The sequence below is a fragment of the Lygodium microphyllum genome, chromosome 26 (genome assembly GCF_053477565.2).
Source record: "Lygodium microphyllum isolate KBCC chromosome 26, Lygodium_microphyllum_v1.1.10, whole genome shotgun sequence".
Lineage (NCBI taxonomy): Eukaryota > Viridiplantae > Streptophyta > Polypodiopsida > Schizaeales > Lygodiaceae > Lygodium > Lygodium microphyllum.
The window spans coordinates 93,278,435-93,304,258 of record NC_141160.1 but is presented as its reverse complement, the minus strand read 5'-3'; the positions used below and the strand labels follow the sequence as shown (position 1 = coordinate 93,304,258).

Here is a 25,824-nt window from a genome sequence, read left to right as displayed (position 1 = left end):
AGTGTGATTAGCTCTAGTGAATAGTGTTCACATTGTTTATGCACTAGAGCCTTTGTCCTTTGGTTGGTCACATGTGTTCGTTAATTCACACATAATAATTTTGTGCATTATTATTTCACTCATTTATTATGATGGATTAAATGCAATTTGTTAGATGAAATTCTTGTCTCAATCAACATTGAGGAATGGAGGACTAGACCAATTGATAGTAGTTGATGAGAGTGGTGTAACAATCATTAGCTATGGAATGAAGTGGTTAGCAAAAATGTACTTTGTTAGGAAGGAGTAAGCACTACACTCTATTAACATAATATAAATATGTGAGAAATATTGCACTTTGTTAAGATAATATCTAGAATTAGTTTGATTCCTCAACCTTAGATGTAGTTACCACTATTAGATACCACTAGTTGTACATATAACTAGTGAATTGAACACTAGGAGCTAGAGCTAGTTGATAACATAAAGAGCAAACCATAGACATAGCATTGGTAACATAAGTAGATGAATCAACTGGCAAGTCATTTTCAATGATTTCCTTACAAAAACTTTATTGATATCATAACTCGGATCACACAAAATTTTCAATCTCAATTTGAATACATGATATTTTTATCCTTTGAAAGCATACAATTTTTTAACACAAGCCAAATCGGATAACATTTACTTAATAATGCAAGATGACATGGATATAGCACACTCAAAATTAATAGTATATTGTGATTGATTGGAATTGTATGTAAAGTCAATGGAACTTTTTTTTCATGGGTTGCGTCAAGATTCTTTTTTTGGACCACAAACCTTTCACATAGTCTTTGTTACACAATCTTATTTAAGTAGACATCATGATTTTGTAATCAATGTACAAAGGAATGCATTGATTATATACTCCCAATCAAAGAAGTAAAACTTAAGAAGGATGTGTTGATTACATCTTATGAATTCATTATAAATGGTGGCAGTATGGTAATTCAACATAAGGCAATTTCATCTTGGATACCACAACAATCATCTCCAACCTACCAAACTTTCACTAGCCCTCAATGACTTTCAAAACCAAATGAAGGGGTTTTAACTACTTCACATATGAGATTTTTTAAAAGGCAATCCAAATTTATTGGAGAACCAATACATGAAAATGAATTCAAGGCATATGAAGGCCACGATCAAGCATGGCTCAACTTCAACTTCATGTTTGATTACCATTGAAATATCTCAAATTCCACCTCTAAGTTGTGATCAGAGTACCCAATCTTATAGGGCTCTAGATGAAGTAGGACAATACCAATTAGTTGTTTATAGGTTTTCACAATTGATGAGAGTTCAATTCCATTGGGTACAACAAAGAAAGTGACTTTAAATGCATTTCATGGTGGCGCCTCAACAAAAGGGCACTATGGAGTGATGCCATGATGGGGATTCCATGTTCCAATATAAGGTGGAAATATTACCAAATTCTTTTTGGGACAAAGCAATCAATATGGTGGTACAAGATCCTAAAGTAGTAGAGTTATAAAAGGTTTTACAAGCAAAAGTTTTGAGGTTCACTTTGAAAGAAGCCTTCTACTATACATTTCAAAACATTTGTGATTGTTGTTCACATGTTTAAAATAAGTGGAGGTTCACAGCTTATTGCTTTTGAGATGAGTCAAAATAATATTTTAATATTTAGTGTTAAAATACAATGTTCTGTCCATGGGACAACCACATGTGAAAGACTAGAGGTTCATCCACTAACTAAGCCATTGAAGAAGTAACCACCATAAGTCTACACAAACTGATGAAGGCCTTTTAAGGAGAGGGAAGAGCTATAAGATAATGAAGTTCCAACTCCTTGATTGCCAAATAACCAAGGCAAGTATTTGAAGAAAAGAATTTCAAAACTAATTTTGAATATGCAAATGTTCAAAGAGAATAGAGGAGCACAAAAAATTTCAGATGTATTGGTTCATTGGAAACATATAAGAAACCACTAATTTCATGGGTTTACTCCCTAATTGCTCACACACGTAGAAATTAAAGTGAGGCTTGTCTTTATGAAGAGATAACCACTACTTCGTACAAGTCTTGACCATATAGGTTTCTACACATTGAACTTGCAAACACTTCATATGCTAATATATGTAACCCTTGTTGCTAGGATGAGATGCCTCGATAATATTTTATGTAGATTAACCATGTCGTCATTACGACAAGACATCATAACAAATGTTTTTGTAACAAGGAAGTTCATAAGGTCCAAATTTTCATTTGATATGTTAGAAACTTTTACATTTCTCCTTGGGCATTAATGTTTCTCAAAAACTTAGCAAAAATATAATCTCTCACAAAGGTATTGACCAATCCAAAGGCTTTAGGGATAATGGACTACAAGGCATTTACCTTTGTAATCCATGTGTAAAGATTTCTCGAAGGGTGCAACACTACACCTTTGATATCTAATTATAATCCTAAGTAGATCCACAAGCAAGCCCATGAAAATCATTGGCCTTGTGAATACAACTATTGAAACATGGGAGGGGCACAAGAGAGATTGGTGCAATCCAAAAATCAACAAAAAAGGCTGAGAAGGCTAAGTGGAACACTAGAATTACCATTGGATAGGAGATTGGTGACTAGTTATTACTCAACAAGGATTGAGTATAAGGTAGCTCCTTTTGCTACTTGTGTAGCGATTTGGATAAGGAATTTGAGAGTCATGGAAGTTCCAATTACAAAGGTAACAAGCAATTATCAAAGTTGCAAGGGAATCACCAAGGATCATCCATGCCTATACATATAGAGATTCAATATCTTGTGTAAAACCAATTAACAACGAACTTGAGTCGGATTACTTTGTCCCAAAGTTAAAGGATTCAACATATTGGTAACTCTTGAACAAACTTTGAATGTTTAAAAATTGCAAAACCTTTGAGCACTTTATTGAGAAGGATCTTTAAGGGAGGGGACTTGGGTCCCCATCGACCCCAAAGTCGATATCTTCTTAAAACTTCTAGTATCCAATGCCTTCAATAGCTATTTCATGACCTTCGATTACTCTTCCATTTGACTCAACAAGGATATACTCATAGACATCTCCTAACCATTTGGTTTATGGCTTGTTTTTGCCATCGTTTCCTTTAAATCCAAGGGTGAACAATACGTCAGAGTACACATGTAGATGAAATATACAAAGACCACATATCCAAGCAAACACAAAGTAACAAATTGCAAAAAAATTAGCTTAATAAATATTATCATATTTTTTTGAATTTTCCTCTAAAGAAAATGGCATGCCCATTTTTAAGGGGGGGGAAATGATTTGATATAATAAGACATCAAAATGCTTTAGTTTCCACTCATTTTCACTCATCTCACTTTTCATATTTTACTCCATGGAAGATATACATATAATGGTGAGTAACCAATAAGAGGGAATGTGAATCCTCCACAAAACATGTACCTAAACACACATGATTGAATCAACTAAGAATCCATATCATAGAAAGCCTTATATATCATTATTACTGAAAGATAGAGCCCGAGTGGAAGCACATAAGTGGAAGCAAGATTTATGGTGGATGGAGCAAGAGAGCGAGAGACACACCATATATGGAAACTCCAACAGTTATAATGTATGGTTGGCCTTCCCTTATTCAATAGTTACTAAAAGAATAAAGAATAAAGTGACAATGATGGGCATCCACCACATGCAATGTACAAGTGTACAATCACAATGTGTGTAGTAAATGTAGGGTGATGTAGGCACATGTACCTTTATTCCCAACCTCTCACTTAAAGACAAATGTGTCTCTAATGAGGAGAGAACAAGTAAAAAGTGAAAATACAAATGTACATAGAGTATATCAAGATGAGGAATACACTTAATCTCATTCTACACCCATCATCTTCCTAAGAAAGACAAAACATTCCGCTGAGAGATTTTTAGTAAGCAGATTTGCAAGATTCTCATTAATCAAGATCTTAATAAGCTCAACAGACTTTTTCTCTATCACCTCCTAATGAAGTAATAACACACCTCAATGTGCTTTGTTTTTACATGACAAACCAAATTCTTGGCCAACTAAATAGCACTCATAAAATTCGAATGCAGTATAAAAATAACAATAATACCAAGGTCTACTACTAGACAACCTAACCATAAGGCCTCCTTACAAGTCTCAATGGCTACAATATACTTTGCCTTAATAGTAGATAAGGCCGCGTATTTCTATACCTTAGATATCCAAGAAATAGCACCTCCAACAAATGTGAAGACATATTGAGAGATGAACTTCCTACTATTTGCATGTCTTGTATAGTAATGAGTCAGTGGAACTCATGATTGTAGTATCCTTGCCACCATAGCAAATGCAAATATCTACAATGCATTTCAAGTATCTCATGATATCCTTTATAGTGTCCAATGTAGCCATATAACGTGTCATAATTTCCACTGCAAATGTTATATCAAGACGCGTGGCTATCATGGCATATATCAAATTACACGCTATGAATGCATAAGGGATGTTGGCCATCTCGATCTTTTGCTCATTTGATTATGAACAAGTGACTAATTGACCCTCACATGAAAAGATAAAGGATAACCAATAGGCTTAATATCATGTATATGAAATCGCTCAAGCATATTTTGTATGTACGCCTATCGTAATAGATAAACGAGCCCCTTTGAGTGATCACGCATGATGCGCATACCGAAAATATGTGAGACTTGTCCATATCCATCTCAATGCTCTTCTTGAGCTGGAGTCCCTAAAGCATCCAACTCATCATGAGCTTTTCCAAAGTAATCAACATATCATTGACATGAAGTATAAAGATAATAATATTGCCATCACAAGTCTTATTTGTATATAAACATAGATTCATATCACTCGAAAATATGTAAGGCTTGTCCATATCCATCTCAATGCTCTTCTTGAGCTAGAGTCCTTAAAGAATCCAACTCATCATGAGCTTTTCCAAATCAATCAACATATCATCGACATGAAGTATAAAGATAATATTATTGCCATCACAAGTCTTGTTTGAATATAAACATAGATTCATATCACTACAAGTATATCCCTATGAATGCATAAAAAGATCAAACTTACGATACCATTCTCTAAGTGTCTACTTAAGGCCATAAATGGTCTTTTTTAACTTGCACACTACGTTTCTTTTACTTTTTTTCATAAAGCCCTTAGATTGCTACACACACACACATTCTCTCATGCAAGTCTATATGCAAAAAAGCTATTTTCACATTTATCTTATAAAGGTAAAGATCTAACTATACAACTAAGGAAAAAACCGAGCATAAGATAGTCATCTTGACTACAAGAAAGAAAACTTCATCAAAGTCAATACCATGCTCTTGCTTAAAATCATTAGTAACCAAGTTAGCCTTATATATTGGGTTGGGGTGTCTAAAAATACTCTTTGACTTGTAAACTCGCTTGCACGACGATGCATATTTTTCACTAGATAAGGAACCAAATTCCATGTATGATTTTTTTGTAGAAAATTAAATTGAGACTGCATGGCCATGTTCCAAGAGTGACTATCACCTCTCCACATAGCCTCCTCAAAAATAAGAGACTCATAAAAAACTCACTATAATATAGTTCATAGAGAATAGAAATTGATAAGATTGACGTCTATCTCTAGTAGACAAATAATGGAGCCTCTATATCTTGTTCAACATAATGATCATGAGCTATTGGAACATCAAATATAGGCTATCTAGCTGGTTGTATAGTAATAGGAGACTCATTCTAAAAGATTACGTACCTCAACTACTCCCTCAAGCTGCTTATGCATCTTCTCCTCGTGGAAAACAATATCATGGCTATGGATAATATTGCCTACAAATCCCATAAGCAATAACCCATTTCACATATATCTCCATTTTTTTAAAAAAAACATTTAATTGACGTAGAATCTAACTTATTGGATTTGTCATTGGATACATAGCAATAAGCCTCATTATCGAAAGACTCTAAGATACATATACAATAAAGGTTTTCCAGACCATACCTCCTATGTAACCTAACAACCAATAGCAATACATGAGGATTTGTTTATTCAATGTATAGCAATAGTAACTACCTCAACCCTAAAATATTGCAGTAAGCTTACTTAACTAAGCATATTATGGACTTTTTCATAAACACTCATGTTTATGTACTTTGCAACATCATTTTGGGATGGAATGTAAGGAGCAATCAATTGGCGCTTAATACTCACCGCATCACAAAATTCCTCAACTGCTTTAGAAACATACACATCTTCATTATTAAATCTTAAGTATTTCAATTTATACCTAGACTAGTTATCAATGAGTAAGCCAATGCTAAAATATAAATAAGATATTTGATTTTTGCCATAAAGTATATGCAATATATTAATCACGACCAAAACATGATTAAAAGACCCAAATACAAATAAGCAATACAGACCACTAGCCTTTGCACCTCAAGCAAATATAAAACTTTTACGACTAATCTTCCATGTGAAATCACCAAAAGATATAAAAACCTACATCATCCAATTGTCTAATAGATAGAATGCTTTTGGTCAAAGTCTACTAATATATGACGTATATTATGTAAAATAAAAGTACTACCTAAAAAAAACTCTAGCTATGCATTCATAATATCGATAATATTTAATGCCAAGTCATTTTCCAATGTCAAAGAACATGTTATACTATGATACAATTGAAACCAATTCTTATGTGAGGTTACTAAGAATATACAAGCCAACATTGAAAATATGTAGATGAAGTATCAATCAACTAAGAAACATTAAGAGGAAGCTACTACGATATACTTAGCATTTTATTCTCGCTTACTATATTTAGTTCTTCAATCTTTACAATGGACTTTCTAATAACAATGTTGTGATCATTAGACTTTTCATGCACTTTGTCCTTGTATTTCTCTTTGCGCTAATTATTGCAAGTTAACTATTAACCCTTGCCTTGCCTTTGATATAGTGAGACTCTTCATTCATGTATATACTCTTTAATATACTATTGGATGTAGTTACCTCAGTTTGTGGATTGACTTGGTTCTATATACAAAGGCAAGGCAAAAAAAACTTATTATCCCTAAACCAAACATGTAAGTACAAGGCAATGAAAGAAACCAAGCTACAACCAATAAACATAAGATTATCTACATACAATGAAAACTTATACTTAATAAATTAAAATATGAACAATAATTACTTATATAAGTTGGAACACACGCCAATATTACAACCCTCCACAAGTGGTGGTTGTTTGAGACTAGTCACATGAAAAAAAAATACTACATGAAAGGCTAGACCTCATCACTAATGAAAGCTCATACAAGGTATGGGGATAACAAACACGTATGATGCGAAACTCATATGAGTGACAATTCTCTCTTCATTTTGGACAAAATCGTCCATGACACAACATCGAATGAAGGTTTTTAAGGGCACAATAGATTGATAAGAGAGAACGCATTATTTATGGGCACATGCAATTGAGGTGAAATTCTTGGTGGATTTCACTTATGGCATGTGTAGATCCTCAATACATGAAAAAATTGACTAAATAAATACTAGAGCACCTTTAATGAAAAAAATAGAAGTAACTTTTAATGAACAAGGACGCACAAGCATGCGATAGAGCATTGCACTTTTAATTTTTTGGAGCATAGTGTAGTAGTTTTGGGACACTAGCTAAAGTCTTTTCGGAGCATGCCACCAAAAGGGATCCAAAATGCCACCATGATCCTTGATGAGGCCTTCCTAGTGGGCTTCAACCATATAGAGACATTGCACAACATGCTACCTCGATTCTCATAAAGCAAATTTATGGTGGAGTCTATCAAGAATGTATGCGCACACAACTACATTAGCTTAACGTTGGAGTTGCCAAAGTAAGAGGGACATTTGAGAAGGATATAATGTTTAAAGATGTTATAAATGAAAATAAAACTACTAACTTTTAATTTTACTTGTTTTACTTTTAAAGCTTCCATCATAGTACCATTTATAAATGAAATGTGAAAATTTGGTATCACATTAGGTAAAAGGTGTTTGCCTAGCACTAGACTATGACGAGTACCATGAACTTTTTTGTTTTGACAAAAGGTGCCTACTTTTATGTAACACAATGGAGAAGATACATTAAGTGGGAAAGATCATACAAAAAGAAATTCTAAAATTTGACCATTAGCGAACTATCATCATTCAGTCATTGTTAATGAGGAAAGGAGTGTAAAATGCTAGATGCATAAGAAAGGATCACATCTACATGGCAATGACCAGAGAATATGGTTACTAGGTTTCAGATAGAGGAGCCAATACAGTGTCGCCTAATTTTAAGTGCATCTGAAAGTATATGTTTCACATTGTATTACTATCGCGAGGATGGAGGAAAGAAGCTAAAGTTTCCTTGCCTTGATTATTGAAGGCTATAGTGAACCTGCTCCGTTCAAAAGATCAGTTGTAGTACCGAGCTAGAAGATGGACGAAATGAGTATATTCTCAACCATGAATCACAAAAAAATTTGGGGTATAAACCACCTTGTTACGATACCATTTCAATAGCATATGCCCTAGTGGACAACGCTAATAAATTTGAGCTAGTGCATTTAAAAGACGATCCAAGTTTCAATGCTCCATATGCCAAATGTAGGTAGGTGTAATTGACCAAATATAACAAGTGATAAGTCAGTGTCCATGTGAAGATTATAATGGCCATTGATGTGCTAAGTGTAGACGTACGGACCTCTCTAACCAGACATTCCATCATCGATGTTCACACTTGTTGAGCTTGGCATCTCAACACTCCCCCCTCAAGCTCAACTGCACCTCTACAACTCCAACCAAGTAAACTTCAAAATTTTCAAAGCTTCTCTCCACCCAATGCCTTTGTGAAAATTTAAGCTATCTGATCTTGTGTGATGACATATACCGAGTCGATCTCTCTTCTGAATATCTTCTCTCTCACAAAATGATAATGCACCTCAAATGTGTTTTATCCTAGCATGGAACACTAGCTTCCTACTAAGTCCATGCTTCATATAGATGAGAAGTCTAGTCTTGTTCTGAATTTTGAAAGGGTTAATTGTAGGAATACTTGGGACTATTTCTAAATCTCTACTCAATACATTCTTGCTCACAGTGATGGTAGCAAAACACGTACATCATTAAACAGCTTTACACATTAACTTGATGTTCAATATTAATCCATGTCAGCACATGCATTCAACATTAAACGGCCTTCCTCAACTGGACTCTCATATTAATCAATGTAAGCACATCCATGGATACATACATCACACTAGCTTAACGCTCTTAATGAAGCATAAGCTTAAAGATTACAATACATATTTAGCTTCACACTTCACAAACTGTGAAGCAATTACACTCGTTCACAGAGGTAATTCCAGCTTTCCTTTCAATAATTCCCAGCGCATACTTGGTCAAGGTGATATTGACTATTTGGATAGATAGACTACAAAGTTATCATCCTTGACCCATTTTTTCCTGTCCATAGAAGCATCAAGTTAGGTGAATTCCAACAGCCAAAAATGAAAACAAACATAAAAATAAAAACAAGTTGCGTGCCCACAATCAATATCTCCCAAAAGGGCTAATTCAACATGAAATGTTCTCTTTAAAGACCAATAAAAGTCCAGAATGATGATGGAATCAACTACTCCCACCACATTATTATACTAACTCCTGAACCAAAAAACCAGTCGTAACTAGAAACGAGATCATCAAGAAGACCACACCTAACATCTGAGACTGAATCTCTCAAACTGCACCATACAGCTATATCCAGCCTCCCCACACCAGCCTCTACGTTATGGAACTTGCACTTGCTTCTGCAAGCTATCTATGACTTCTACTACCACATCATGACTGCTGCAGCTGCCAAAATGCAGCTTTCCACTGCCTCTGGAGCTGTTATGTCATAATCAGGTTGCTGGCCGCAAAACACAGTATTGTGCTGCCTTGGCTGTGATGACATCACCTTCAATAACTGGTACTGCCTGTGATTGCTGGCAACTGCCTCCTGCTGTCTGTAGTCAAAACTCAGCTGTCGCTTGCCTCAAAACTGTACCTCTTGTCTGCCATGCAGCATTTGTGCATTTGTACATGCAAAATGCAACCTTTCCTGTGTCAAGAATGAGAATATGCTGCTACTGCAACTACAACTAATATACCGAATTCTCTCTTCATTGGCATCTGAAATGCGCACACATCTGACAGCCTGATAACCCCACCTTCGGCTTCTGGTTGGCTTCTCACATTCAGGATCCATACAAGTAACAACCTACTCCATCCTCCTGTTTGTGGCATCTTTGACTCTGGCTTCAGCACCATACAACCTAGACTGCCACTTCACGTGTCACTAATCCCTGTGCATTACAGACCCGGGACTGCATCTTCGATTATCCCTGATCCTTGTGTGCCTTCCTACTACCTTCACCTTTAAGCCTTCACCCTGGTTCCAGCTTCAGCTTCTACACCAGTTGGCTCCCATTCAATTTTCAACATCATTGTACTTTTCCGATATCAACACATAGGCCATCAGCATTCATTTTTTACTCTCTTTTTTTTTTGCAAGTAAAATGTGGCTGATTATATTACTCAAAAAAACTGATTACAACAGAGTGCTCATGCTCAACTGATTAACTGGAGCTGATGCAATGTCACCAATACATCATGTAAACAAGCCTCTCAAGGCAGTCTAAGGGGGATGGGGGCAAGAAGCCGGGGGCGGGGGGCGGGGGGGGGGGGGGGGGGGAGATGTGGGTGGGTGGTGTTGGGGGGGTGGTTATATCGCCAAATGGGGCTGCCTGCCTACATCACAAAGAACAGGCCCTGGCCGCCCCAGGTACGCATGAAGTGACCACGGAGCTCCTCACAAGCCCTAGACTCGCCCTGCACCTGATCCCATCGGCCGCGGAGGGAGTGGATGATGGAGGTCCATAGCTCTACTAGGTCGCAAGTGCTGAAAGTCTCTCTCTGCCGAAAGCAACCTGGCATCGCGCCTTCCAGGCATGCCATCCAGTAAGACTCCCTATGATCTTCCATATCTCCAAGCGGTCTGCTATGGGCTCCAGTACCTGGCGGATGGGTAAAGCCTCCAAACCGACCACTGCACATGACCCTGCCTCAATCATGAATATCGTGTCTTGCATCCCAGCCTCGTACAAAAGGTGACAGCCCTGGCTAACTACCTGCCAACAGAAAGCTCCCCATGAAACACACCAAAGGCTGGGAGCTATATGTCGAAGGATACGGCATGCTCCTCTCCACACAAGCTGCGCCTCCTCACAAGACCAAAGGCAGTGCTTTGGGGTTTCCAAAGGCTGCTGTGTGCAACGCTTACAACCTCCCTCCCGCATTTGGGCAAGCCAGCTTCCCACCGCCAAACCTCCATGTGCCACCAGCCATAAAAAATACGACACCCTCCTCGGTCTCCAGCTATCCCATAGGCGGCGCCAGAAGGTCCGTCGGAAGGGCCCCGTGATGCTGTGCTCCGCCTAGTGCCTGCTGCGTGACGGCACCCAGAGCAAATAACCTCCTGCATCAGTACATGTTTGCCAATCCTGGCAGAATACTCTAGGAACCTGGGTGGCTTTTTGGCAACCGTAGAGGCCGACCATGGCCACTCTCCTGGATCCCACTCCAGCTCATCAAGTGGTCTATCCTCCCAGATCCAAAGGCGCTACTCCTTGAGCTCTAGCCAAAAAACATAGGGGTCCAGTCGCCAAGTCTTCCCTTGAAGACCCACCACCCGAATCCTCCTCCATGAAAGGGTGGCAATCCCCTCATCCTGTTGCCCTTTGTCAAGGGCCAGATGTCTCCCCTCCTGAACGGCGAAAAAAGTCCCCTGGGGAGCGCCACCCACTCTACTTGCCACCTGAAGAGGAATGCCTGCTGGAGAGAACCTAGCTGCCCATACCTCCCCGGCCTCTATCGGCTCTCGTATCAGGGGGGACAAGCCACTCCGGAGGTATTGCTGTGTCTATCTCTCTTCTCCTCAACTCCACTCCTCTCGTGCACCCTGATACTCATTGTAGCACCTCCTCGTCTGCCATCCTGTACACCTCCTGCCATGTCCTGATGGAGCGAGCTGGACCGGCCTCCCACCCAGCCCACTGGATGTGGGAGCGCTCACCTATCTGTGCCCCTTCCCTATCTTTGACCTGGAGTTTACAAATCACCAACTGACGGTCTATTTCCTCTTGGCAACCTAGGGGGCTTTGGATTAGGGCCTTATGGAGGCCCTGCCACACGCGGAGTAGGCTCCAAAGGAAAGGTGATCGAGGGGGGGGAGGGGATCTAGGCTGAAGTGAAGATCCATCTCAGGGACAGCCTCCACTCACCGCCAAGCCTTGGTTTACAGTCCTAAAGACCCTCCTGCAGTAAGACCTTCTAGGTCTGCCCGCCTGGTGTGAGACCACGGACAACTAGCTTGCCCAAGAGAGCCATACTCTGATATTCTGCGTCTATGATCCCAAGCCCTCCCTCTGATCGATGTCGTATGATGGTCGCCCACGCCACCTTGGCCCTGGAGTCTTTGGAGCCATCAGACCTAGACCAAAGGAAATTCCACACTAGGCGGCGAAGCTGCCCTACGCACGATGAGGAGAAACACCAACACGAGGTGATGTACCAGGCCGTCGCTAGGAGGACATGGTTAACCACCAGGGCTCGACCGGCTAGTGAGAGGTGAACCGTGCTCCAGTAGGTCAGTTTCCTCCGTAGAACAAGAAGAAACTACTGGGCAGGAGTGATATCAAATCCCAGCTGGAACCCTACATATCGGACGGTCTGCCCTCTGCTCACCCATCTAAATCCCAAGTGGACGCCTCACTCCGTGCTGGAGTCCGAGTCTGTGAGGAAACCAACCAACTTTCGCCAGTTGATTTTCGCACCCGCTGCAACACAGAACACATCAAGAGCCAGCCTCATTCTCTCCAGCATCACCTCATCGTCCTCTATGTAGAGGCCTGTGTCGTCTGCGTACTCTGAGTCTAACTACTCAATCTCCTCTCACTGGAAGTCCGAGGCCACGTAGTCCCCTCACACGTGACCTGAGTTAGTGAGACATCGCCTCTGCGAAGAGTAGAAACAAGGTATGGGGCCAGGGAACAGCCCTGTCAGACAAATCTTTCCAACCGAAACTCCTCCCCTCGCCTTCCGCCTATGAGAACCCTCCTGGTGGCTGATCTGTACAGGCCGGAGACCCCGCGAATCCAAGCATGGGGAAATCCCAACTTCACCATGGTACCCTCTAGGAAATCCCAGTCCACCCTGTCATAGGCTTTCTCGAAGTCCAAGAGTAGTACTGCCAGTCTCTGCCCACTGTGCTGAGCCCACTTTGTCGCCTCAAAGAATGTAAATACATTGTCTAGGATGCTCCTATCCTAGACAAAGCCTGTCTGTGTCATGAATGATATCTGGAAGCACAAGGCGTAATGAATGATATTTGCCAAAGCCTTGTAGGCCACTGACAATAGGGTGATCAGTCTCCACTGGGATAGCTCCAACCGGTCTCCCCCTTTGGGGAGAAGACTGATAAGGCCTACCAAGAGCCTCCTTGGCATTTGTCCTGAGGTGAAGATCTCCTGGAAAGCCCTCAGTAGAGGATCCTTCACCACCTCCCAATAGGTAGTGAAGAAAGCCTTAGAGAGGCCATCCTCCCCCGGGCATTTTTGCCCATCCTGTGTATGGAAAGCCTCCTCTAGTTCCTTCTCTGTGAAGGGGGCTAGGAGGGCATGTCCTATCTCCTCTGTGACGAGGGACGGGGTGTGATCCCATACATGTTGTTTGCATCTCTGTCCTCTAATTGAAGCTATCTCCTGCTCGAAGAGGCGCGTGTAATAGTTGGTGGCAATCTCCATCACCTCATCAAGGCTAGAACGGGTCCTCCCATACTGATCCCTAAGGCTGCGTATCTGCTCTCCCGCGGTGCGGGGTTGGTGCACCTGGAAGAACTCCCTGCACATCGTGTCCCCCTTCTGCGCCCAAAAGGCTGCTGAAGTGCGGAAAGAGAACTCCGAGCGCTGTCCTCTAGGCCAGCAATGGCTACATGCGCGCACACCTCCTGTGCGTGGAGGGTAGGGTCCCCTGGTGCCTCCTACAATAATCTCTGCATAGCTGCCAGATCTCGCCAGAGTGCTCTCTCCTCCTCCCAGCACTACTGCCTGGCCTGTAGGGCTGCCTCTTGGCAAATTCTGCTTGACTCGGCTAGGACCTTTGCAACCTCCTCTGCTATCCTGTCCCTCTTGACCCACTCTTTGGTCCAAATCTGCTTTATCTGTCTCGACACCTCCACCCTCCTATAGATCGAGTCAGGGATCCAATAGGATCGTGTATCTAGAGCGGATGCTGAGGGATCAAATGCCAAGAGAACCGGGCAGTGATCCGATAATGTGATGCCTGCCAACTGCTCAATCTGGCCTCCACGAGAACCTCCCCACTCTCCCACATAAAACCTGTCCAACTGCTCCAGCAAGGCTCCACCTAGCCGCCTGTATCCCCAGGAGAAGTCCAACGACCTCTCCCTCCTGTGGAAGGCAGGGTCTTTCCAGGCATCCTGTGCTCCGATTGCAAGCAAAAAGATCTCCCATGCCTCGAGCTCCTCCCCACCCATGCCCTGGTAGTTTCTTCCTCTGCCTTGCTGGTCCTCCAAAGCCTCCAGGTTGTTGAAATCTCCTCCAACAATCCAGGAGTCCACCTCTAGGAGTCCAGCTGCAATCTCCATCCAGAACCTGCTACGTGCCCTAACCTTTGTAGGGGCATAGACATTGAGGACTCCAATACACGAGTCCCCAATATCCCATCTGATCCATAGAACCCTTCCTGCCACTATCATCCCGTGATCTGGTACACAAGTGGTAAGACTCGGGCCAATAGAGGTGCATACGCCTCCGCTCCTGCCATGGGCACCTATGGCTTGCTCCCAGTAAGTATGCGAGCTGCCTGAAAGTACCTTCCCAACCCGCTAAGCCTGGGTGAGGGTAAGCTTGTGCTCCTACAAAAGCAAGATGTCTATCCGTCCGACAAGGGCAGGCTGCAACTCCTGCCGGACTATCAACTTCCTCGAGCCACATGCCCCACTGTAGTGGAGATTGTTCACATTCTAGGATGCAAGATGTAAGCTCATGGGAAAACCTGTGACTGACCGAACAAGCATGTGTTCGGTGTGGATGCTATAGATGAGGAAGAGAGACTGTGAGCCATGCAGGTGCGTTTTGCCGCCGGTCTAGATGGTGAGCTCCAATCCCCCCATGGTGGCCCTCGGCCGGACCATAGGGGTGATAGATGCTCCAAGTGGTACTATCAATGCATCTATCAGCCATGCTGAAAAAAGCGACTCTGTACACCAGTAGAAGCGGGCCGCCTGTGCCGGGGGCCACTCGATCACGTCCCTCGGCGCTCTCCACTGTGCGGGGCTCAAAAGATAATGCTCAAATGCGGGACATCGGCGCCAGCCCACCAATTAATGTCCATCATGCAACCTGGCCACTGTTGTGCGAACAGTGCTAATCCTTCATCTCCCATCCACTGGGAGATGTGATCCGCCACCTAACTCTTCAACTCCTCCTCAATCTGTATAGTCCTCCACTGCTCTATGTAAGATGACTGAAGAAAAAAGACGTAGTTTAGTCCATCCGGTGGTGCTAGTAGGTGGACCTTGCCCCTCCTTGACTTACGAACCACGAAGATCCCCACCTCTAGAGGTAGTGGGAACTCTCCGCACTCCGCAACTCGTAGGTAGGACCATGGGCCACTGCGGAAAAACTCTTGTGGCAGCAGCTATGCCTCTCTCCGGAAAGTATGGCACATGGCAGGGGCAGATGAGCTGGTGGCTATGTGGACGGGTAAAGGAGGGGGGGGGGGGGGGGGGAAAGAAGAGGGACTACTGGTGTGCAGAGGAGGTAGGTGTGTGTGGCTCATCACCTCCTATGGGAGGAGGGAGGGTGGGTTTGGGGAGGCTCACCTGACCTGGGTGCCGATCAGGAGGGATGCTCCGTAGGGGGAGTAATGGGGGTGAAGAGGATCGAGATATGGTGGGATGGCTCGAGATGCATGGCGGGTGTGTGGGGGGCAAAGAGGGGGGTGCTGTGGGAACTCAGGCGAAGCAGTCTGTGGCACGTGGAGAAAGTAGGAGGGGTACGGTCCTATAGGGTGGGGTGGACAGGGGGGGCTGTGGAGTGCTCTGCCGAGAGGGGGCTGCTCGTCCGCCATTGCTGATGGGGCTGTGCTTGAGGGGCTGGCTGCGCCCCCCCTTGTCGTCTTCCTCTCTGTCGCCTCTGGACCCGTGTGAAACCGTCAGCGTCCACCTACGGACCTGTGGGCGGAGCCGCCTTGGCTCGGAAAAGTGTACAAACTGTTGCCTGATGCCCAAAGTCGTGGCAGCGCAAGCATTGCCTTAGTTGCCCAATCACAATGACCAGCTGCCTAAAGGAGTGCTCCCCTGCCTCAATCTCTAGGAACTGTGGGATATTCTTGACCTCCTTCACTGCCACCCGTACCTTTGGGACCCCTGCAGCTGTCACTGCATCCCCGAAGGACGCGGGAAGGAGAGTGCCGAAAAGCCTCCCAAAGTCTTCCACCATCTGGCGGTACTCAATTGCCAGGCCGGGGAAAAGAAGGGTGACCGGGTGCCGAAGAAACCTGTTGTGGAGTGCAAACGCCTCCACAGTAAATCCACTGTACCAAGGGATGATGTATATGACCCCCTTCGCCGATACATATGGTGAACTAGCGAGTAGCTCGCGAGCTGCGTCTGCCGAACTGAGGTGGACCATGAAGATCCCTTGGCCCAATAGGACCGCCTCCATGATCTGCGTCGTGCTGATGCGCAACCTGGAGTGGAGCTAGTCCCAGAGCTAGGCCCTGGCTGGGGAATGTCCTACTACCTGACCATAAATTGTTGTTTCCATTAGCTCCAGCTCTTTAGCTCGAACGGCTAAGAGCTGCTCCTCAAAGAGGACTACGCACAAGGTGTTCGACTGGGGGGTACTCGATGAGTGTGCCGGCGTCTAACCATAGGTTTCCATTGCGCGTCCCTTCTGGGAGAACCTACCTATCGCGCTATTGTGCTACTGGGTGGGGAGTTGCTGCAAGGGGAGGGAGCAACTACAGGAGGGGGGGGGGGGGGGGGGGGGGGGGGGTTGTTGCGGGGTTGGGGGGGTTTTCTGTTTTCGGCGGCAATGGTGTTGCAGCCTGATAGCGGGCCAGGCCTCCCGGCAAGGCAACACTCGGGGAGCGGGCAGTTGGGAGGGGGGTATGGGCATTGGTGGCTGGTGACGATGGCGCTGGCGAGCGAGGGAGTCAATGGCGCTGCTGGCTGGTGGCGATGGCGAGGGAGGGAGACGATGGTGTTGGCACTGGTGGCTGGTGGCGAGGGAGGGAGTCGTTGGCGAGGGAGAGAGCCGATGGCGCTGGTGTACGACGAAGCACCAGGACAGGGACGGGCCGGGGCGCAACTAACAGGCGGGGGCACGACGAAAGGCAGGCGGGGGCACAGCGACGTAACGGGCAGGAGAGCGTTTTCTTAACTAGTAGGTGGCAGCTCTAGTTTATTACATTCATTTTTTACTTGATTTCATTCATTCTCTGTCCTTCTTGATTAGCCCCACCAGTTCACATATGGTATTAGATCCTCACAAAGTACCAAAGCATGGCACTCACATTTGAGCTATTGTAAACATTTGGGCTGATTAGTAAGGGAACTTGTAACTCCTCCTCCATGATGATTATCATCATCAGAGCATCGACACACTCCTTTATCTTTATTGATCCATTCTTTACAAGGCCAAGGGAGATGCACCTCAATCAAGTCGAAGAGATGGCAAGACTGTGCAGCTCTCAGTTGAGGGAGGATAGACAAGACTGGGTATGATAATGATCCAATTGCTTAATCCCAACTAGACCTGATGTCACATCCTTGGATATCCAAGATGAGCGCAAGAAATGCTAGCAAAAATCATGTTAAGAAACTGACAGGCTTCTCATAAAAATATGGCTAATAGCCTATAGTGGGTTCAGATTGATTACAAACTGTGGCAACAGAATTGCAGTGTTGGCCATCGACCATTGACCTTTAGATCAGTAGGTGTGAATGCAGCTAAATGTTCAGGGTAAACCTAGGTAGTTCATGAGTCCCATAGAAAGGACGTAAGGGCTCATTTGCACATCATCTTGTGTGATCAGTACACTTGGAATCTAGACCCAACAAACTTTCAACTACACATTGGGATACTGTAAGCTGATGGTATGGAAAGTAGCTCTTAGGATGGGGGTTGCCTCTACTGTTGGTCCCAGGCTGAGGGTGAGATTGTGTGGCCAGTTTCAGAAAATGCTGCACTCATAGAATTTGCAGACACACAGAGATAGATGAACAGATAATGTATTTAGGCACAATCAATTAAGTGGCCTGAACAAAGATGGCCTCACCTACTCAATGATTTGCTTTCAACTGTATTAGCAACTGAGTGCACTGACCTGGAGGAGAGATATCAATTTGGGATGCTGCTCCAACAAACTTTGAAGCTTATTTTGGTCCTTCAGCAAATTCTGTATATATCAGCCCAAAAAAGTTAAAACAATTAAATAAAGTGGTAAAATAACTGTTTGCTTGACTCTCTAGTACAGGATGCAGTGCATGCAATGCCGGAAATTCAACAAGCAAAAAAGACCTGGATTGCATCAGGTGACGCTAGAATCTGCTGTAGTAGCTTCCCTGACTCTTGCTGCTGTGAACTTTGAGCTTGATGCTGCACAGGTGCCTGTGGCACCTGCTGCTGAAAGTGTTGGGGCCGCATAGCTGTCAATTCTAATTGCAGAGAAGGAACAGTAGGCTGCAATACTTGTGATTGATTGAACTGTTGCAGTTGCTGCACAGCAGTGGCATTATACTGGATGCTTTGAGAGAGGTTTGGACGGCCTGGGGGAAGAGGAGGCTGAAAAACTGGAGGTAATGTAGGTGCTTGTTGAGGTACCAAGTTTTGTCCAAGCAATGGTTGAGAAAAAGGAGTCAGTCTTTTGTCAAGTGATGTTCCATCGGCACCAGATGGAAAAGTATAAACTGGTCTGCCCTCAGGTGCCAACCTGCCAATATTTGGAGGATATGGAAGAGGCAAATGGGATGCCACATTTGCAGTTGGTGGGGGAGCTTGCAGCGCAGAGGTTTGAGCACTCGAATAAGGAGGTGGAGTAGGCGGAAGGGGTGGAGGTGGCCTTCCTGCAGAACTAGCATCCTCAGTAACGAGAGGTGTGCCTGGCCATGGAGGTAACGGTGCACCTGAAACCATGGCTCCTGATCCAAGCACAGGATTAGTCATGTGGGCTGATGCAACTGTACCAAATGTGGGCTGATTATATGGGGTTCCAGATTGCCAGGGGGTTGGTGGTGGTGGAGGGGGAGCTGATCCTGGAACTGTTGAAGATCTAGCTGGGATCGGACCAGGCTCTGAAACTCCTCTCTGATAATCAGGAATCAGCGGTGGTAGGTTAGAACTGCCTGCAACACCTAGATGGCCTTTTGTCCCTCTATCAAATGGTAGCAGAGGCATACTTCCTGATGTAAATGGGCGCTGCTCTGGAGCAGAGGAATTTTCATACTTCTGTGGTATAACACCTGCAGGTATTGGTGGTGGAGGTGGCAAAGGGGGTGGTAGAGGTTGCATTCCAGGAAACTGCATAGGTGGTCGAAGGAGACTGACAGTGATGTTGGGAGTGTCTGGAGGAGCTGGAGGTCTATGTTCCTGCATAACTTGTGATGTTTGTACATCTAGAGAAGTTCTGGATAGTTCTTGCATCTGTATTGGTGTTCCTAGTGAGGGTACATTCTCGATCTTATGATGTATTGGGACTTGGAAATTTTGAGAAGCTGCAGGTAACGATTCAAACAAATGGGGCTTGGAAAGACCAGTCTGATTGGCCTCATCCTGTGCAAGTGATGTGTTGGTAGAGCTATATGACAAAGCTGTTGAATTGTCCACATGCGTGTATATATATATATATATATATATATTGTGTGTGTGTGTGTGTGTGTGTGTGTGTGTGTGTGTGTGTGTGTGTGTGTGTGTGTGTGTGTGTGTGTGTGTGTGTGTGTGTGTGTGTGTGTGTGTGTGTGTGTGTGTGTGTGTGTGTGTGTGTGTGTGTGTGTGTGTGTGTGTGTGTGTGTGTGTGTGTGTGTGTGTGTGTGTGTGTGTGTGTGTGTGTGTGTGTGTGTGTGTGTGTGTGTGTGTGTGTGTGTGTGTGTGTGTGTGTGTGTGTGTGTGTGTGTGTGTGTGTGTGTGTGTGTGTGTGAGACCAGAAGGCAAACCTACAGCCAGTTGTTTGTCACGTTGTCTTGCCATGAATTCATCTACATGTATCGATGGAGGCCTTCCACCACCCAAAGCACCTCTTTGAGACATGCCACCACCTCCAGACGAAGTAATTTCAGTACCCCTTTCTCTAGCAACATAATCATCCACATGCATGGAAGGTGGCCTGCTTGTGTTTGGTTTGCGCTGCCTGAATGTATCCCTCCTGTTTGACACCGTCAAAGAAGATGCTGTTCCAGGTGTACGTCCTATAAGACTTCCATTGGCATTCAAGGGCATATCTGCAACCGGTCCACTGGCACCACCATCAGCACGATGCTTTTTGCTTCCTCCTTCAGCTGTTCCACCAGATTTCCTTTTCCCAGTGGTGACAACAGCTGATGCTTTTTCAGATGAGTCATCTGGGCACTCCCAACTAAACTTCTCCTTAAGGATTTCTTCAATAGACACATCCATCTCTTCGAGCGATGTGCCAAGGTCTGTTTTAATGTCTGAAAATAATGCTGGAAGAGCTTTCCAGTTACCAACTTTCCCCACAGATCCATCATCACTGGAAGGCTGCAACGAAGAGAAACCCTCTACAACCAATTTGACTTTCTTCTCCAGAAACATGATAGCTGGCAGATTTTCAAGCATGTGAAGCAAGACTGAGACACCTTTAAGCGCCTGTTGAGATGTAGCAAAAGAGTCAGTTTAAATTATAGCATGTGGAGACCATGATTTTGAAGTTAAGCATTTTCTATGTTGAAGCAGCATGTTTGGAACACTGAACAAAGGTAGAAAAGACTTGCGCCTTGCTAGAGCTTGTCCCTGCTGCCCAAGCCCCAAATCTAAAGTACATACAACCTTTCACTAAATTAAAAAGCCATGTAACATTATTTGGAGTGTCAATGCTAGGGAAACATCCCCTACAGTCTCTAGCTTGGACCAAAAAAACAAAACCAAGATAATGTTGCAAGAAAAATCCTCAAAAGTGGGTTACTCAATCTGCTCTCTCACAATAAGCCAATCAAACAGAAAAATGGCCACAGCTGGAGTGCAGATGCTCATCTTGGACCATACTTAGCAGATTACAAGAGAGGTAGAGAGGTTTTGCAGGGCAAATGATGCAGTAACTTTAGCACTTTTACAACACCCTTCCCTGACCTGTGTGATCCTCAGCATAACCCACTAGCAACTGAAATGCTCCCCTTCCTGCATTCTGTCTTTAACTTCCATCCAATTCAATGCTGAATCCAAGAAATCACGCCCAGTGAACATCTTAACACTTCAACATGTAGTTTTAGCAGAGTTACAACATCATGACCATGTGAATAATTATCTTTACCAGTACCTATCCTCATTCTATGTGGAATGATGTGCCACCAAAATGCAATTACAATGCAACTCAAATCATCTGATTACCAGATTCTAATGATGTGGAATTAATGATTCACGTAAACACAACATAAAACAAAAAGGCACAGCATGCAGTGGTCTGTGCTACCAAAGAATGCAATCATTAGGGTTTAGGGTTTAGGATGAGTAAACTCAAATCTGTTGATACAAAATCCTAATGACAAGTAATTAGTAAGTCACGTAAATACAACCGAGCAACCCCAATGACAAATGCGCCCCGCGCCCCCCCCCCCCCCAAACCAACTCAAAATGTTTTTTTTGTCCTGTTTCATAGATCCAAAAGACACTAGTAAACTGGTAGAATGTGTAACAACCTTTGCACCCCCCAAACCAACTCAAAATGTTTTTTTTGTCCTGTTTCATAGATCCAAAAGACACTAGTAAACTGGTAGAATGTGTAACAACCTTTGCATAAGATGAGTTCTTGGAATCTCCAATGGTGGCCTCTGACTTTAGTTTCAAAATATCAACAATCGATGTCAGGACCTCTTTACTCTCCATCTTGTCCATTTCAAAAAGCACCTGCAAGGCACCAAGGCCACAAGCACTGGCCATACCCACTACTATCTTTAGCTTAAAGCCTAGCCTAGGCACTTTGCACAAGAAAGACACTTGAAAAATTTAAGCAGACATCAATTTCACCTCCTCCCAGCAGCTGATAATTGAAGGAAGGCAAGGGCAAAGCGTTCCACGATAGCGACCACAAACTCTGGATTTGCATTTTCTGACAAGGCAACGGCTAAGCGTTTGCAAAAAGGTACAAATGTAATAGCTCCCTCGGGTAAAAGATGCTCAATCTCTGGTAAAACAAGTTCCCCGGAGTCCACTGATGTCGAATCCTTGGAAAACAGGTTGGAAGACTTCTTCTTGATTAGCAATGCAATACATGCAAACGCAGCTCTACCAAGTTGATGGCTGACAATACTGCCCAAACCTCGAAAAGCATTCTCCAAATCTTTGCCCAAAGGTGCAAACTGAAATAAACAAAAGAACTCTCTCTCTCTCTCTCTCTCTCTCTCTCTCTCTCTCTCTCTCTCTCTCTCTCTCTCTCTGTGGCTCATAAAGAATAACTATATTAATTACTGTAAAAGTACAACAATACAAGAGACAAAACAACTAGAAAGACAGTGGAACAGCTGAAGAAACTGCCATATGCCAGGGGACTAAATTCTCCCAAGAAGGCTTGTGTGCTGAACAAGATCCAGCTGCCGGTGGAGAAGGCCTTTCAATCTGATGACATGACTTTGAACACTAGAACTGGAATAAAGAATAACGGTATTCCGGGTGACCCAGTTATGCCAACAACCACAAAATTCAGAAAATGGGCCATTATCTTCATGTGCAGCTATGCAGGAGTAAAAAATTTTGCCTTGCAGAATACCCAATCCGAGGGACAAATAAAAGGTCCCATTGATTTTCCATTCAAAAAATATATGTCAGTGAATAGAATCATCAGTAATGATATTGTGCTTAAAAATGTAAATTTTCACCAAATCCAGGACCGGAGAGACCAGATTTTCCTAGCCAATGTACAAGGGATAAAGTTGTGCCAAGAAGACTCCACTGTGTTAGTGAAAAGGAAGTAGATGTCATTAGAAATATCTTTTCTAGAGAGGACAAAGCAAGGGGCAAGCCACAATCAGCGTTCTCCAATTAAAGACCTTTCATTTGAATGGAGTTTTCACCAAATCCAGGACGGGAGAGACCAGATTTTCCTGGCCAATGCACAAGGGATAAACAAGAAGACTCCACTGTGTTAGTGAAAAGGAAGTAGATGTCATTAGAAATATGTTTTCTAGAGAGGACGAAGCAAGGGGAAAACCACCAATCAGCGTTCTCCAAAGAAACACCTTTCATTTGAATGAAGACCCCAAACAGAACTTGCATTAGTTGCCAATGATCCCTAACAAGTAGGTGAAAGATCTGAGGGATAGAAACACCCTCCAAACACAGCTGGACTGCTGCAAGGTATGATTTGGAGGAAGGCTAGGGAAAGGCTACTGATCCTGCAAATGTGAGTAATGTATGTCTGACAAACCACAGTACACACAAGGGATCTCAAAAACCCGTTGGACAGTGTAAAAGGACATCAGCACACATTCTGTAGAAAGTGTTGCATCAGCAATTGAAACATGTCCCAGTTGGGACATTTGGTTAAGCTTGGGGTGATCTTGTTTTCCTTCCTACGAGACAGCCTAGAAATGGCCAACAATTCAGCCTGCAAAGAGCTAACATGCAATCAATCCTTCATTGGATGTCAAACCACATTCTGAAGCACAACCTTTTATAAGCAGACTAAATGCATTAATAGAAGAAAAGATGGTACAGTAGCTGACTTATCAATGTTAAGCATATGCCACCAGAAGCCCTGGAATTTAGTGTTCCCACGCAGATTAACCCAATCCTTGAGAAAAAACAAGCAATAGAGGCCTTAGCCTGATGGCCACCACACATGGCTTGCAACAACAACCGACAGTGGGCAACCATGTGATCCAAAAAAACAACACGGCCCATGTTTTTAGAAGTGCAAACATAGCCAATCCTTTTTCCAAAGCATATACTGCTGAAGCTGCTCCTCAAAGGCCAACTAGATTTGGCTATATATTGGCGAATGCAATCAAAAGAATAAAGATGAGACTGGCCTGGAATGACATCATCCACAGATGCACTAGTACAAAAGTTCATACTATACTATACTATACTATACTATACTATACTATAAGCTAATCTAGCAACTTGTAAGCGGCCAACACTTCTGCTTGTAACAAACTAGCCTTCTTTCGGAGATTAGGATGCCAAACTGTAAAGCACAGAATCTCCTACCCAGAGCCAATCAAATGGAGGGAGGACTATGAGATTTGCTACATCAAGAGTAGAAGCAACAAACACAAGAATTCCATTAGTAGCAAGGCAAAGTGGATGTCCCGAAAGGGGAGTTATTGGCTATGTTGGCAGCTAACCTCATTGAAGAAGAAAGATAACAATTATTTGAGCTCTTTGGCAAATTTCCTATACTCTTTACCGAAGAATACACCAAGATGACAGGTATCAATTCTATTTTACATCAAGTAAATCGGAAGGAGAGGGCTAAGACAGCTCATTAGGGAGGCTGTCCCAACCAAGGCTTTTCCTACATGGTAAATGGAATAGCTCCTCTTCCACTTCGGCCTTTTTAATATCTGCTTCCATCAAATCTACCCGTTCAAGCTTAACCTGATTCCAAACCAAGTAACAAATGTATCAAGAGGGAGAATGAATAGCATCATAAAGAACTTCGTGTGGAATCCACAAAGATTCATAGTATTCGATGCACATCTAAATAATGCAGGTTGAACAACCAAATCACTGTGCTCACTCATCAAATATACAATATTCTTCTGGAAATATTTCTAGCATAGATAAGCCAACAATTAATATTTAGCATATTGCTCCTCTTGAAGAGCTTAGACTCTAGCCGACTAGTGGAGGCTCATATGGTAGGTCGGTCAGTAGGCCGACCTAACGACCTTCGCGGGCTATAAAAGCTAAACCCCTTCACAGCCATCACTCACTCATCTTTCACCCAGTCAGAGTTGTTGTTCCAGCTAGCCTTAAGCTCTTCACCTATCTTCTGTCTAGATCGCCATCTAAGCTTCACACAGTGGAAGCGCACGGGTGGACAGAGCCATCTTCCAACAAAGTTGCAAATACTGTGATTCAGCGTGAAAAGCATATGCATGCTGAATACAATCTTGTCAAGACAGAGCACATGCATTATCCCTAAAAATGGGCCATGCATTGATACCCTTGGACCTAGCAATCACAAATTAAGCCAAAAGGCTACCAGAATGTGGTACACAAATATCATGCAAGCAGTAATATAGAAGCAGAGTGAACAATATCCAACCAAAGAGTAGCTATGTCAAGGAGGACCAGGTCTGAAGAAACCATGGAAGAAATCTGCCATAACAGTAGTCCACGAACACGGGCCACATGGCCACAAATACCCGAGGTCAAATAAAAAATGAAGGCAATATGGGTGCGCCAAATATGCTACAGAGCTGTCCATCTGAGAAAATGGAGGAGGCAAGGATGATATGACTGCAGAGAGGAC

At 43.4% G+C, this 25,824-nt stretch overlaps 1 protein-coding gene across 1 annotated transcript in view; it reads right to left on the bottom strand.

The window, feature by feature from the left end:
- Window positions 1-9,177: 9,177 nt before the first annotated feature.
- The window catches only part of EMB2016 (mRNA methyltransferase EMB2016), a 150,304-nt gene continuing 133,657 nt past the window's right edge, over window positions 9,178-25,824 (bottom strand). The window contains exons 23-28 of the mRNA XM_087667905.1: window positions 22,374-22,705; window positions 22,137-22,278; window positions 20,318-20,999; window positions 18,699-20,014; window positions 18,505-18,576; window positions 9,178-9,513 (exon numbers count right to left, since the gene is read on the bottom strand). Of these exons, the coding sequence (XP_087524031.1) occupies window positions 9,493-9,513; window positions 18,505-18,576; window positions 18,699-20,014; window positions 20,318-20,999; window positions 22,137-22,278; window positions 22,374-22,705 (2,565 nt within the window). The 3' untranslated portion in view covers window positions 9,178-9,492. The remainder of the gene's footprint in view (window positions 9,514-18,504; window positions 18,577-18,698; window positions 20,015-20,317; window positions 21,000-22,136; window positions 22,279-22,373; window positions 22,706-25,824) is intronic.